Consider the following 14,386-nt stretch of genomic DNA (forward strand, 5'->3'; position numbering starts at 1 on the left):
GCCAGCCTAACAGCCGCGGTGTTCATGAATGGAGGAGTCACGACTCACGCGACTCGGCGATAAGGCCCCCCGGAATTACAGATTTCCCGCGACCGGAAGGGCCTCAAGACAAACCAATGCAAGGCAGCTCATTTTATCATCTTATTATGAAAGTATGGAGGTTATTTACAATGTTTAGATTAGCCCTATTCATTTGTTCTCTATGTCTACTATAATTAAATACCTTAGTAGGGAGATTCTATACAGGAAGTTGCGATAGGATTATTGATATATTACGAAAGTATAATTGTAACTCGGCGACCAATCCTGCAGAAATGCCTTGGTGCAACAGGCAGCTCTGCCATGAAACCATGAAATCGGACTACTATCGTTACTACTTATTATTCTCATACAGATGACGAGGGGCCGATATCCTCTCAGGACGGGTGCCCTTATCTACCAGTATCAACTCTAACGCGAACAACGTTGTTATAATCCCCGAGATAGACCCAGTATGTCGAACCCCTGTTAACACACTACGAATCCCTCCTTGTTCCAAAAAAGAACAAGCAAAAACATACTACAGCTGGGGTGCATGTTAACCAGCCGGCGTACGGCCTAGGTACGGCTGAGCGAACGGGAAGCCCTATTTTGCACACCCTGTCGTCGTATGTACTGGCTGTAAGTAAAGAATGGATGATATAGGACACTCTTAACATATTTGGGTAGATGTAAGTTCCATCTATACTACCTCCAGTATATCTCCAGCTTGCTAAGGTATGGTTCTTTCCGTAGGTGATTGTCATCTTGGCTATGAGCTCCCTTTTCCTATTCTCTTTGGCCCTTTTCTTTCCCCTCTTTACTCGTAAATGCTAAGATATGGCGAACACCCGATTCAGTTGGCGAGCGCGAAGGAGGGTTGGTGACTGAGACTCTGCGCGGGACAGGTGCAGCTTTCTCTGTTACACAGAATAGCAGGGCTAGGGCAAGGGAATGTGGAAAAGGCAGCAGTATAAATGAGGGCCTTTCTACAATTTCGCGGCAATGAGAAGAAACCGACCTCACGTTACCTATGTCTGTCTCTATTCCTCACGGCTAATGCTGACGAGGAGCTAGTTTTACAGCGAAGGTTGGTACATTATTAACGGTTAGTAGTTGGGCTATGATTCTTGACTGGGACCGATCTCTACCACAGACGCATTGACACAACTGTCATTCTTGCATTCTGGGAAATCCTCTTGCAAACCATCTGTGGTTACACTGTGCAGCTGCAACCAGTCATGGGGCCCAGAAGAGTCTTTCGAATCATTTCTTAGGGCTATGACCCCCTCGGTCGTATCTACACCCGTTGCCTCGCTCTAGACGCGCCCATTTCAGTGACCAGTATGATCTCCTTACACGTTGTCGAGTCAACGACACAGTGAGCAAGCCACAAAATGGACGAACTCGCTCAGCTAAGCAAGGCCAATTCGAGGCAAGGACAATGTGGCACAACATACTCATGTAATAAGCAAAGTATGGTCTTGCCTCGATGGCATAATCAAGAACAATACTCGCATGCCATGGGGATATGACACTACGAAGGCAGCCCCGACAGGGAGCTCCTGCAGAGCCTCTTACTCTGCATTCGCCCAAGACTCTGATCTATTTGTAAACGGAAACAGCGAGTCGTATGTCCTCGGGATTGGAATATTCACTGTAAACTTTCAAGGCGATTGCTGCCTGCTTCCCTGCAGGCCTCCCGTTTGTACAATAACGAACTGCTTACCTTTGCCTGTCGGCCTAGTCATGCTGGGGAGAGGCGCAGAATGTGTATTGGATGCTGGGGCGAGGCCTCGACGCATTCCAAGGTGCCTTTCAGCTACTGTCGCCTGGACGGAGTGTGGTCTTAGCAATGGGGATATACATGTCAACAAGGGGCGAACAACGAGCATGATCAATGGCGAGGCTAGTACTCAGTGGGTGACAATGGAATCTTGCAAAGAGGGGCTTTCATACTTTTAGCATTTAGAAGATGAACCTCTCCGGCCGAGGAGATACTCTTGGGGTACCAGTCTCGCGAGAGAACAGACAACAAGCGCTTAAGGAAACAATGACCAAACAACAAAGACCACAGTGCGTTGCTGCGAAATGCCTCTTTCCCACCCGCAGCGATGGGCAACACCGGATGGAGCAATGGGCTATCGTAGAATTTCCCAGGTCTCGAATTGAAGAAAGTATGAGGTTCTGTCTGGCTACCAAACGGGATCCACGGTATTTCATCACGCTGGCTTGGGCCCTTGTTCTCTGGAGGTTTGCAGATACCGCGACGGTCCAGATTGGCATGAGCGAGATGTCAGCGAGGGGAGAGGTGGGGCTTGTCAGAGCTGGATTGAAGAGACGAATGAAGCTACTTGCTGCATCTAGCATGGGGGTTGGCGCGATCGATGAGTTGCTCCAGGAAGAGGCGTGGACAATCCAAGAAGCCCTGGAAACGCACTACGCTGACTTCAACACGGGCATCGTGCTATACGAAGGATGCCCAAACAGAGAACTCGACACGGCCACGGTGCTCAATCAGCTGTGCAAGACGGATGATGAGGTGATTACCCGAGCCACCAAATCCCATTGATGCCCAAACTGACCAGCACCGGCGTTGCGTGTTACAGATCTGCGACTTGATGTTGATATCGGAATTCGGTCCTGGCCATCAGTGGCAAAAATGCTTTCTGGCCCACAGAACAGCAGTCCTGTCTGCGGGTCAGGCTGCCCATTTGATGGCGTGCGTCAACGAGGCGATGAAGCAGATCCCGGAAAATGGAACGCTTGCGCCCAAGCAGGTGCCGATGTTTAGCAGCGAGCAGATGGACCTGATTGAGAAATGGAATAAGGCTCCATTAGTGCAGCCTACTGAGAGGTTCATGTGGAAAGTCATCCACAAAAAAGCTGTGCAACAACCCGAACATATTGCAATCATCGCCCCGGATGGTGTACTCAATTACAAACAGCTAAATGAAATGTCCTCACAGCTTGCAGTCTATCTACAGGAATCTGGTGTGCGGCCGGGCGAGTTGATACCCGTGTGCTTTGGCAAAGGCTTGTATGCAATCGTCGCGATGCTGGCAATCAACAAGGCTGGCGGGTGCTTTGTACCACTGGATCCATCGCAGCCTCAAAGCCGGCTGAAGGCAATTACGCGCCAGCTGAGCTCCCCGTTGGGGCTTGTATCGCCGCAGCATCGACAGAAGCTGGTCGACCTCGGACTGCGCACCATTGCCATCTGGAGTTCAATGTTTGCAGAGTTGCCCCGGGTCGAGACAGCAACGTTTTCAACAGAGGCAAATGAAAATGCACCCGCTTACTGCTTATTTACCTCCGGAAGCACCGGCGAACCCAAGGGTTGCGTCGTGGACCACAAAGGCTTCGCCAGTATCGAGACTCACTGCGGTGCGCTGCATCTGCACCATACAAATCGGGTGCTGCAATTTTCGTCATTCAGTTTCGGAGTGGCATTGATTGAAATCTGGTGTACGCTCTCCACGGGAGGGACACTATGCGTTCCCTCTGACGCCGACAGAGTGAGTGGCCTGGGCAACGCGATCAGGTCCATGGGGGTGGACTGGTCCATCATGACGCCCACCGTACTGGCCACTCTGGTGCCGGATATGGTGCCGGATTTGAAAACCATCCTCGTAGCAGGGGAGCCAATCCGGAAGGCCCAGATTTCCCTTTGGGCAGAGCGTACTCGCCTGTTCCACGCTTATGGGTTCACTGAATGGGCGGGCATTTGTTGCGTGTCTCCTCAGGTTAAGTCTATCGGCGACATCGGCATCATTGGATCGCCAGCAAACGCTCGATGCTGGCTGGTTGAGCAGGGTAATCCAAGTCAACTCGCTCCTATTGGGGCTGTGGCAGAATTGGTCGTGGAAGGGCCGAGTCTGGCCCAAGGTTACCTTCATAACGCTGAGAAGACGGCAGCCAGCTTCGTCCTGCCCCCAAAGTGGCATGCGAATCACGGCCGGGCAGACTGCAACGGCTTGTATATCCCGGGTGATCTCGTCTACTATGATGGCAACGGGCTCCTTCGATATGTGGGTCGAAGAGACCGGCAGGTAAAGATCCATGGGCAGCGGATAGATCTGGCCGAGCCAGAGTATCATATTGCGCAGACCTGCAGCGTTATGCGCAGTGTCGTGGTGGATGCCATCCATCCCGCCGATGGTGACGGTACAGCCATCTTGGTTGCGTTTGTGGCCCTTGCCCGCCGAGACGACTCACAGACCGGTCGTGAAACGGAAGGGCAGAAGTTGCTTGCGCTTCCTGATGAAAACTTTACATCCAAGGTTCGGGAAGTCATGTTAGCATTGGAAGACAAGCTGCCAGCCTACATGATCCCGAAACTGTTTCTGCAGCTCGACCAGATGCCTCAGACAGTATCAGGCAAGATTGACCGATACAGGCTCCAGAAAGCGGCCGGCATGCTGCGACACAGCGAACTGATGCTCTTGGCAGGTGTTAAGACCTGTACCATCGCACCAACTACACCGAAGGAGGTGCTGATGCAGCAGCTCGTGGTGGAAGTTTTGAAACTTTCACCAGAGATGGTAGGTATGGAGAACAGTTTCCTCTCGCTCGGAGGAGACTCTGTTAGCGCGATGAGACTAGTGGGTCTATTGCGAGGCGTTGGCTTGCGTGCCTCTGTGACTGATATATTTCGCTCGCCACGGCTTGGTGATCTAGCACGTCTGGTGGACGTAGTAGATCCGGGGACATCCCAACAGGTGCAGCCCTTCTCTCTAGTCCCCGGCAGGTCGCGACATGGTCTTCTGTCAACTGCAGTGGGCACATGCCGGGTTGGTGAAAGTCAGATAGAGGATATATATCCTTGCACACCATTGCAGGAAGGAATGATGAGCCTGTCGACTGTCAAAGCAGGGAGCTACATTGCCCGGTTTGTCTTCCGCCTGCACGACGACGTTGATGCTGCCCGGTTTCGAAGAGCGTGGGAAACAACGGTGCAGACTACTCCAATCCTTCGTACGAGGATTCTACCCGGGTCCGAAGGCCGGATGTACCAGGTTGTCATCCAAGAGGCATTTCAGTGGGACACCGACGCCGAGAATTGGACGCAATATTCCAAACAGTCCGAGAACCAGCATATGCTGCCAGGAGACCGTCTGACGCGCGCAGCTCTCGTTCGCGAATCAAGAGGTTCATCCACCACCGTTTTCGTCCTGAACATGCACCATTCGGTCTGTGACCGATGGTCCGTGGGATTGTTGATGGATCGCATTGAGGCCGCCTATACAGGGCAGCAATTGACCACGAACACGATGAAGCCTTTCTTGCAATATATTTCAGAGCATCCGGGAGCGGATGAATACTGGAAGTCCCAGTTCGTAGGCTTGCAGGCCGATGTGTTTCGTGCCATTTCATCTCCAGATTACAGGCCCAGGCCAGCCGCGAGTATCGAGATGCCAGTGACTATAGAAGGTGGCATTCCAGCAGGGCACACAGCATCCAATATGATCAAGCTGGCATGGGCCCTGACCATCAGCCACTACACAAGCTCCCTGGACGTCGTTTTTGGAGTCACGGTATCAGGGCGCGCAGCGCCTGTGACGAAAATCGAACGCATGATTGGCCCCGCCATAGCTACGGTCCCTCTGCGGTTTCAGATAAATTCCAACTCGACGGTTCTCGAGGCATTGAACGCGATGCAAGCCCAGTCATTAGATATGACTCCCTTTGAGCAAATGGGCCTTCAGCAGATTCGAAAGCTGAGCCGCGAGGCGGAGGAAGCCTGCAATTTCCAGAGCCAGCTTGTTGTACAGCCGGACTGGAGCGATGAGAACGGCAAGTTCCTGACGTTGCGCGAAGCCAACGCGGCTTCGGAGGGTGGCTTCGCGGCGTACGCACTGTCGATGGTCTGTCAGTTGGTGGGATCTACTCACGTCGAGATGAGGGCAGAGTTTGACCCCATGGTGATCCCGGCTCCTATAATGAAAATGATTGTTAACCACTTTGGACACGTTATCCATAGCCTTCTCGTGCACCCCGACCATCAGCTGGCCAATATTCCAGCGGTCAGCCCTCGGGATATGCAGCTGTTGCGCCGATGGAGTGGTACAGTGCCTAGCGGTTGTAACCGATGTGTGCATGACGTTATCCAGCTGAGGATCAAAGAGTGCGCGGCTTCTACCGCGGTGTGGGCGTGGGATGGCAAGTTGAGTTATGCAGAACTAGACGCGCTCAGCAACCGCCTAGCCGGTCATTTGGTTACCCAGGGGGTAGGTCCCGAGAACATTGTGCCTATCTGTCTGGAGAAGTCATACTGGGCTACTGTTGCCATGCTGGGGATATGTAAGGCTGGGGGTGCATTTGTTCTACTAGATCCATCTTTGCCGGAGCAGAGATTGCGAAGCATGTGCCAACAGATAAGCTCGGTTCTGATCTTGACGTCGCCTGAAAAGCACGGCCTAGCCAAGAAGCTTGCGGCCCATCCGATTGTCCTGGGCCGGCAAGAGTCCCAGCACTGGCCTTATAATCCTGATCGGCCATTCCTGGGCCTTGTCAGGGCAAACAATGCGCTATACGTCAGCTTTACCTCGGGTTCCACGGGGACCCCCAAAGGGGTAGTGGTCGAGCATCGATCCTTTTGCTCAAGTGCCATGGCGCTGAACAAAGTCACCGGCGTGAACTCGGAATCTAGAATGCTACAGTTTGCCGCCTATTCGTTCGACGGCTCCATAATGGAGACGCTTAGTACCCTGATGGCTGGCGGGTGTGTATGTGTCCCCTCGGACTTTGAACGTCAGAATGAGTTGGCGAAAGCTACAATGATGTTCAGCCTCACGCATGCCCATCTCACCCCCTCCGTGGCCCGACACCTGCTGGCCCAGAATCCCGATATCACCCAGACCCTTGTTAGCGTAGGAGAGCCCATGACCCCCTCCGACGTGTCCAACTGGGCGGGCAACGGGAAGTGCAAGGTAATGAATGGATATGGCCCTGCTGAGTGCGCAGTGTCAACCACAGTGCAAGCGGTTGTGACATCGACCAGTGACCCGAAGAATATCGGGATGCCGTTGGCGGCTGTTTGCTGGGTGGTGCATCCCGAAGATCATGAGATTCTCCTGCCGGTTGGTGCAGTAGGCGAGCTTCTTATAGAAGGGCCCAGCGTCGCTCGCGGCTATCTCAACGACCCAGGCAAGACTGCGGCTGCGTTCATCCGGTCCCCAAGCTGGCTGCAGGACATCCGACCTGGGCAGCCAGAGGGGCGACTGTACAAGACGGGGGACTTGGTACGCTACAATGCGGACGGGTCATTCCACTACGTTGGCCGCCGGGATAATCAGGTCAAGTTGCGTGGCCAGCGCATTGAGCTAGCCGAAGTCGCAAAGCATATCTATCACTGTTGGCCAAAGGCTAGAGATGTGGCCGTTGAGATGATTAGCCTCCCCCCTGCCACCCAAACACTCGTGGCATTTGTCGTCGCCAACGGGAACGGAGAGCATGGAAATGGTACTGGAGCTGTCTTGGCCGCACCGACTCAGGAGTTTACTAAACAGGTCGACAAGGCACAGACGACCCTACAGCACGCCATTCCGGCATTCATGATCCCAGAGGCATTTCTCCCCCTGCTCAATATGCCCCTTAACGTCTCCGGCAAGACAGATCGTCGCCAGTTGCGTACCATAGCGATGTCTTGCACAGAGGACCAGCTGGCCGCGTATGGTGCTTTCAAGCGGAGTAAGAAACGAGGCCCAGCATCCCCACCAGAGGAGGACATGCGGGCGATCTGGGCCACTGTTTTGAATCTACCTAGATCAGACATTGGAGTGGACGACAGCTTCTACCAACTCGGCGGCGACTCAATTATGGCCATGCAGGCAGTCGGCCAGGCACGGTCCAAGGGGTTTGCTGTCACAATGGACAGGTTTCTACGCCTCAAGACGATCGCCCAAATCGTGCACGCGCTGGGTGAGGAATCGAGATCGCCGGCGGTTATCCACAGGGCTGAAGAGGACGTGTGGCAGCCGCTCTCGCCAATTCAACAGATGTTCTTTGACCAGCATGCCGATGGCTGGGATCAGTTCAGCCAGACTTTTGTGCTCCGTGTATCGCAGTCCGTCACCATGAGCCAACTAAAGCTTGCCATTGCCCGCCTTGTGTCGAGACATTCCATGCTTCGCGCGCGCTTTGGTAAAGGGCAAGAGGGAAACTGGCACCAGGTCATCACTTCTCACAGGGATGAATCCTACAGCTGCCATTCCCATGAATTAGGCTCCCGGGCACAGATGGACGAAGTGGTCTCCTCCAGCGCACGGTCACTCAGAATAGAGACAGGCCCTCTCACTGCAGTGGACCTAATGAACATGAAGGACGGGTCCCAGCACATCTCTATAGCAATCCATCATTTAGTGGTAGACCTTGTCTCCTGGCGTATCCTACTTGCGGACCTCGAAGAAGTCCTCCAGGGGCAAAGTCTGTCGGCTAGCCACTCTCTTCCCTTCCTGGCATGGTGCCACTTACAAAGGGAATACAGCGCGCAGAACCTGTCTCCTCAGAAGGTCCTCCCTAGCCGTCTTCCTAATGACTACTATGACAATCCGTCAGCTTTCTGGGGCATTGATGGACAACTCAATTTCGTCCGTGATAGTCAACACCAAGAGTTCACGCTCGATGAGCAAACTACCAAGCTGCTTCTGGGGTCTGCCAATGTAGCCTTTGCCACGGAACCAGTTGAGATTTTGCATTCTGCGCTGTTGTATTCCTTCCTCAAAGTATTCAGGAATCGCTCGGCGCCGCTCAGCTTCAGTGAAGGTCATGGAAGAGAGACTTGGGATCCGGCCATTGACCTGTCGCAGACAGTTGGCTGGTTTACCACCATGTGGCCGGTTGTTGCTGAATTGGATCATACCATCAGTTTCCTGGAAGTGGTGCGCCGTATCAAAGACGCCCGTCGCGCAGTGCCTTCCAATGGATGGGCCTATTTTGGGTCTCGATATCTGCACCCCGAAGGCCGACAAGTGTTCCAGCAATCCCACCCCGTTGAATTGGTTTTTAACTATGCAGGCCAGTACCAGCAATTCGAAAAGCCGGGCTCTTTATTTGTTCCAGAAATAGCGGAATATCAAGGATCACTACATGCGGGGAACGGTATCCGGCGGTTTGGCATCTTCGAGGTGTTTGCCAGCGTGCTGCGTGGCCGCTTGCAATTTCGATTCATGTATAATCGATTTATGAACCATTCGAAGGAGATCCAAATGTGGATCGAGGTGTGCCGTCGAACGCTCATCGAGGAATGTAAGGAGCTGACAACAGTCAAGCCCAGTCGTACATTGTCAGACTTTCCCCTACTACAGTTGACGTACCCCAGCCTGGAACAACTTCTCGGCGCCACGCTGCCTCGCATGGGCGTGTCTATCGATAACATCGAGGACATCTACCCCTCCTCGCCCAGCCAGCGCGGCATGCTCATCGCACAGGCCAAAGCCTCACACAACTACTGTGCGAGTGTGACCTGGATACTGCGATCATGCACCGACCTCAGGCCAGACGTCGGACGCCTCGAGGCCGCATGGCATGAGGTGGTCAGACGACACCCGATGCTACGCACTGTTTTTGTGGACAGTGCCTGCCCAGAGTCGTACATGGACCAGGTCGTGTTGCGGAGTGTTTCACCCGAGCTCGAGCTCAGCAAGTCCTCTGGATCTTGGGAGTCGGAATCGGCATTGGGCAAAACGAATTGGCTCAAAGGCCAGTGTCAGCATACAATGCGGCTCCTGCAAAGGAGCAGCGGGGAGATCCTCTGCCGTCTTGACCTGAGCCATGCCATCATGGACAGGACCACACTTAGCATACTTCAAAACGATCTGTCATTAGCATACGACGGGTGTCTTCCGCCGAGCCCAGCACCACTGTACAGCGATTACATCTCTTACATCTACAGGCAAGACTCTGATAGTGCAGCAGAATACTGGCAAGCTTATCTCCAAGATGTTGAGCCATGTGAATTTCCAAGCCTGCACCACGCAAATCTACCCACCGCTACTGAATGGGGTAACATGTACAGCACATTCCAAGGCAGAGCCAGGCTGGACGAGTTTTGTCGCACATACAATGTCACCACATGGAATGTGGGGGGTGTCGCGTGGGCAATGGTGCTTCAAAGCTTCACCGGGGCTGATAGTGTGTGTTTTGGCTATGTAAAGTCCGGGCGTGATCTCCCAATTGATGGCATCGCTGATACCGCTGGGCCTGTCTTTAATCCTCTCCCATGTCGGGTGCATTTGAGCGAAGCTTTGACGGTCAAAGAGGCAGTTGGGAAGCTCAATGAAACATATTTGCAGAGTCTGCCTCATCAGTGGTATCCATTATCTGATATTCATCGCCTGGCAGGAGTCACAAACGGCGCTCTCTTCAACACGTCAGTGGCGGTGCAGGCGGAGGCATCACCGCGAGCCGATGTCAAGAGAGGCCTAGAGTTTACCATAATGGCCATGGAAGACGGCACAGAGGTAGACTTCGCCTTATAACGTCTTGATAGACCACGCTAACTTGCCCAGGACGATATAGTAATCACTCTTACCCCAGGCGACCAAGTAATTGAGCTACACCTGCGGTACAAATCACCTACACTGTCGACAGAACAATCAATGACGGTGCTTGCCACATTCGAAAGGGCGATGCGCGCCATAATAGAGAACGCTGAATCTCCCGTGGCATCCATTGACATATTAAGTGATCACGATAAGGCGATCGTTTGGTCCCGTAATAGGATAGTCCCTAGTCCGGTTTCCGCGTGCGTGCATGAGCTCATCCAGAGACATGCTGTCCTGCACCCAGAAGCTCCTGCGGTGAACGCATGGGACGGCGCGTTTACATATGGAGAATTGGATGACTTGTCCTCACGGGTTGCTGTCCAGCTATCCGCCCAAGGCGTTGGCCCCAATGTTGTTGTTCCACTTTGTTTCGAAAAGACAAAGTGGACACCAATTGCCATCATGGCCGTGTTGAAGGCCGGCGGCGCATTTCTGCTTCTCGATACTTCGTGGCCACTGCGGCGCCTCAAGGAAATTTGCGTCGAGGTCGATTGTCAATTGGTAGTTTCGTCCACGGCGAATGAGGCCATGAGCAGGCAGCTCGCCCCGGCAGTGGTGACCATTGGCGAGGGATGTCATCAGCGGTGTGTGGACGACAAGTCTCGGGGCATTACCAGACCCAAGGCCCAGCCAGCTGATGCTCTGTATGTGGTGTTCACCTCTGGATCTACCGGGAAGCCGAAAGGAATCGTCATTGAGCATCGGTCCTACTGCGCCGGTGCCCTTGATCATATCCGAGCGTACAACCTTACCCCTCAGTCTCGAGTCCTGCAGTTTTCATCATACGCTTTCGATATCAGTATCGTGGAGCAGCTGAGCGTGCTTCTCGCGGGGGGCTGTGTCTGCGTGATGTCGGACTCACAGCGGAGGGATAATCTGGCCCAAGCCGTCTCTGCCCTGCAGGCCAACCACGCTATGCTCATTCCCTCCGTGGCTCGCTTGTATCGCCATGAGGATCTATGTACCATTAAGAACCTTTCCCTGGCTGGCGAATGCATGCAGGAGACGGACGTCGCCTACTGGGCAGAGCATGTGCATCTGATGAATGGGTACGGCCCGGCCGAATGCTCTGGCTTATCCCTCGTCCAGCCCTGCGTTCTACCGAACTCTGACCCACAGAATATTGGCCATCCTGTCGGATGTGTTGCTTGGGTGGTAGACCCGCGAGACCATAATAAATTGGTTCCGGTAGGCGCCGTCGGTGAATTGCTTATTGAAGGCCCCATTGTAGCGCGGGGGTACATCAACAATCCTAAACAAACCGCTGAAGCCTTTATCAATCCCCCGCCTTGGCTACATGGCCTTCGAGCCAAGTGTAATTCTCGTTTATATAAAACTGGGGATTTGGTACGGGCGAACGCAGACGGTTCTCTCAGCATCCTTGGGCGCAAGGATCGGCAGGTAAAACTGCGAGGCCAAAGGTTAGAGCTTGGAGAAGTGGAAACTAATATCCAGCATTCTTTTGTTGGCGCCTGGGATGTGGTGGCAGAGGTGATAACGCCGGCTGGGAGCAGCAAGCCATACTTGGTCGCCATGATACTACTCCGCGGTGATAGAGCAGACCACAGCAATGCCAAATCCAGTGGCAAGCTGCTCGTAGAACCATCAATGAAATTTGCCCAAGATGCCACAGAAGCAGAGGAAAAGCTCCGTCAGACAGTGCCGAACTTCATGGTGCCGTCCATTTTCCTACCGCTCACTCGAATTCCTCGAACTCATTCAGACAAGGTTGATCGGAACCGTCTTCGGGACGTCCTGGCTTCCATGTCTCTCGGAGAGCTGCAGGCGTATACAGTGCCGGTGGGTGTGGCTCACAAGCCTACACAAGTACCATCGACCGAAGAAGAGTTGAAGCTCGCGGAGATCTGGGCTACTATACTCAAGGTTCCAGTAGAGAGTATCAGTGCCGGTGATAATTTCCTGCTACGAGGTGGTGACTCTATCGATGCCATGAGAGCGGCGGCCTCATGTCGCGCGGCTGGCATGACTGTCAGCGTTGCAGATATATTCGCCCATCCCATCCTGTCAGACCTGGCCAAGGTATTGGTCCCCCAATCTCCCGAGGACTCTCTGGCGTTGCATCAACCATTCTCATTGAGTCTGATGAAGGATCCCGAGGACTTGTACGCCGCTTCGATCCAACAAGGGGTCATCCCATCTAAATCCGCACTTATAGACCTCCTACCGGCCACCCAGGCCCAGAGTTTCTTCGTTGATCGTGGCACATTCCACTCCTACAACTTCTCCATCAGAGGACATGTTGACCAGAGTCGGTTGCGAGAAGCCTGCAAAACGATTATGGCTCGGCACAGTATCCTGCGCACAAAGTTCCTTTATTATGAAGGGCAGCTGATGCAAATGGTCCTCGGGGATCTTGACCCCCCTTTCACTACATTAACCACCAACAAGGATCCGCTGAAGCTGTGCGAGGCCCTCTGGAAGGTTGGCCTGGCGTCACTGAATGTCGTGGGACCACTTCCCGCCCGGTTTACTCTTGTGTCCCGCTCAGCGGAGGACCATGTTTTTACGATTCGAATCTCGCATGCTCAATGGGACGGCGTATCTGTTCCGCACCTGTTTGGCGATATTGCCGCTGTATACAACCAGAGACAGCTGCCCCCAACCACAGACTTTTCGGATTATGTTTATTATCGTGCCTCAAAAGATAAGACCCCGGCGTTCCAATTCTGGACACAATACCTGGAACACTCAACGATGCCCACTCCGTTCCCTCCGGCAATCGGCCGGCAAGGTGAACACCAGACGCACTGGACTTTCTTAGGCATCGAGACCCCTAAGCTACCAGCGGGTGTCACAATGGCCTCACTCGTCAAGGCTGCATGCGCCTTTTATCTGTCCCAGCTGTTATCCCAGAACGATATTGTCTTCGGGCACACGGTGAATGGCCGGAACCTGGCGCTTAGCCATGTCGAGACCTTGCTAGGATGTTGCCTTAACTTCATCCCGTTACGGGTCGTGCTCAACCCATCGTGGACTGTCATGGATTTGCTCTCCCATGTGCAGGCACAGTACACCAGAACCCTCCCTTACGAACACCTGGAGCTCTCAGATATTTTGGGAAGTGCCACCTCCTGGGGTGCCGACATCCAACTCAGTTTTATTGTTCAGCATCAGAACATTGAGCTCAGCCACAATATGCCTTTGGATGGTCTACAAGTGCAGTACTCCAAATTCGCGCAGTTCGATCCGTTAAAGGAAGTTTGGGTCTTTTCTGAGCCTCACCCGGATCGACTTGAGATTCAGGTATGCGCTAACACGGCAGTGTTATCTGAAAATATGGCCACGTCTATGTGCCAACGTCTCTGCGATTTGATTGAGCGCTTCGCAGAGTCTCCAGGCTGCCAGCTGAGCAATTTCAGCGTGGAGTAAAAATCCCATATGGCGCTCCCACCATTGGAATTCACAGACCCAACAGCAAGTTGCATATTGACTTATAACTTATGGGAATTCCTCAGGGCTCGAGATACTCAGCAGTCAAGTATAGTGGCGGCGTCGGGCCACGACTAGAAATTGCACCCGTCGTTTTCTTTTCATATTAGCCTTTGGCGGAGTTATGCATAGAATGTTCAAATCAAGTCAATCCCAATACTAGAGTCTCTAGACTTTCTGTACACTGCGATGTCCTACTTGTCTAAGGGCGAAGGCGTGTATGTAACGGAATAGCTATGAATAGACTATGTAGCCCAGTAGTAATGGCATCGACACGCGTACCCCAGTAGGTGTAGACCGCAGTCTAGTTAGGATAACCGTAAGACAACCCGCAACCTTCTCCGCTTCAGCACTGGTATGAATGAAAAGAA

At 53.2% G+C, this 14,386-nt stretch overlaps 1 protein-coding gene across 1 annotated transcript; it reads left to right on the forward strand.

Moving 5' to 3' along the window:
* Window positions 1-1,993: 1,993 nt before the first annotated feature.
* Window positions 1,994-13,955, forward strand: nrps12 (nonribosomal peptide synthetase fmqA; the record flags this gene model as incomplete). The annotated part of the gene is made up of 3 exons (XM_040817681.1): window positions 1,994-2,560; window positions 2,628-10,481; window positions 10,530-13,955. 3 exons carry the CDS (start codon window positions 1,994-1,996, stop codon window positions 13,953-13,955), a joined length of 11,847 nt encoding a protein of 3,948 aa, XP_040669671.1.
* Window positions 13,956-14,386: the final 431 nt, after the last annotated feature.

The sequence above is a fragment of the Aspergillus versicolor genome (assembly GCF_001890125.1).
Source record: "Aspergillus versicolor CBS 583.65 unplaced genomic scaffold ASPVEscaffold_7, whole genome shotgun sequence".
Lineage (NCBI taxonomy): Eukaryota > Fungi > Ascomycota > Eurotiomycetes > Eurotiales > Aspergillaceae > Aspergillus > Aspergillus versicolor.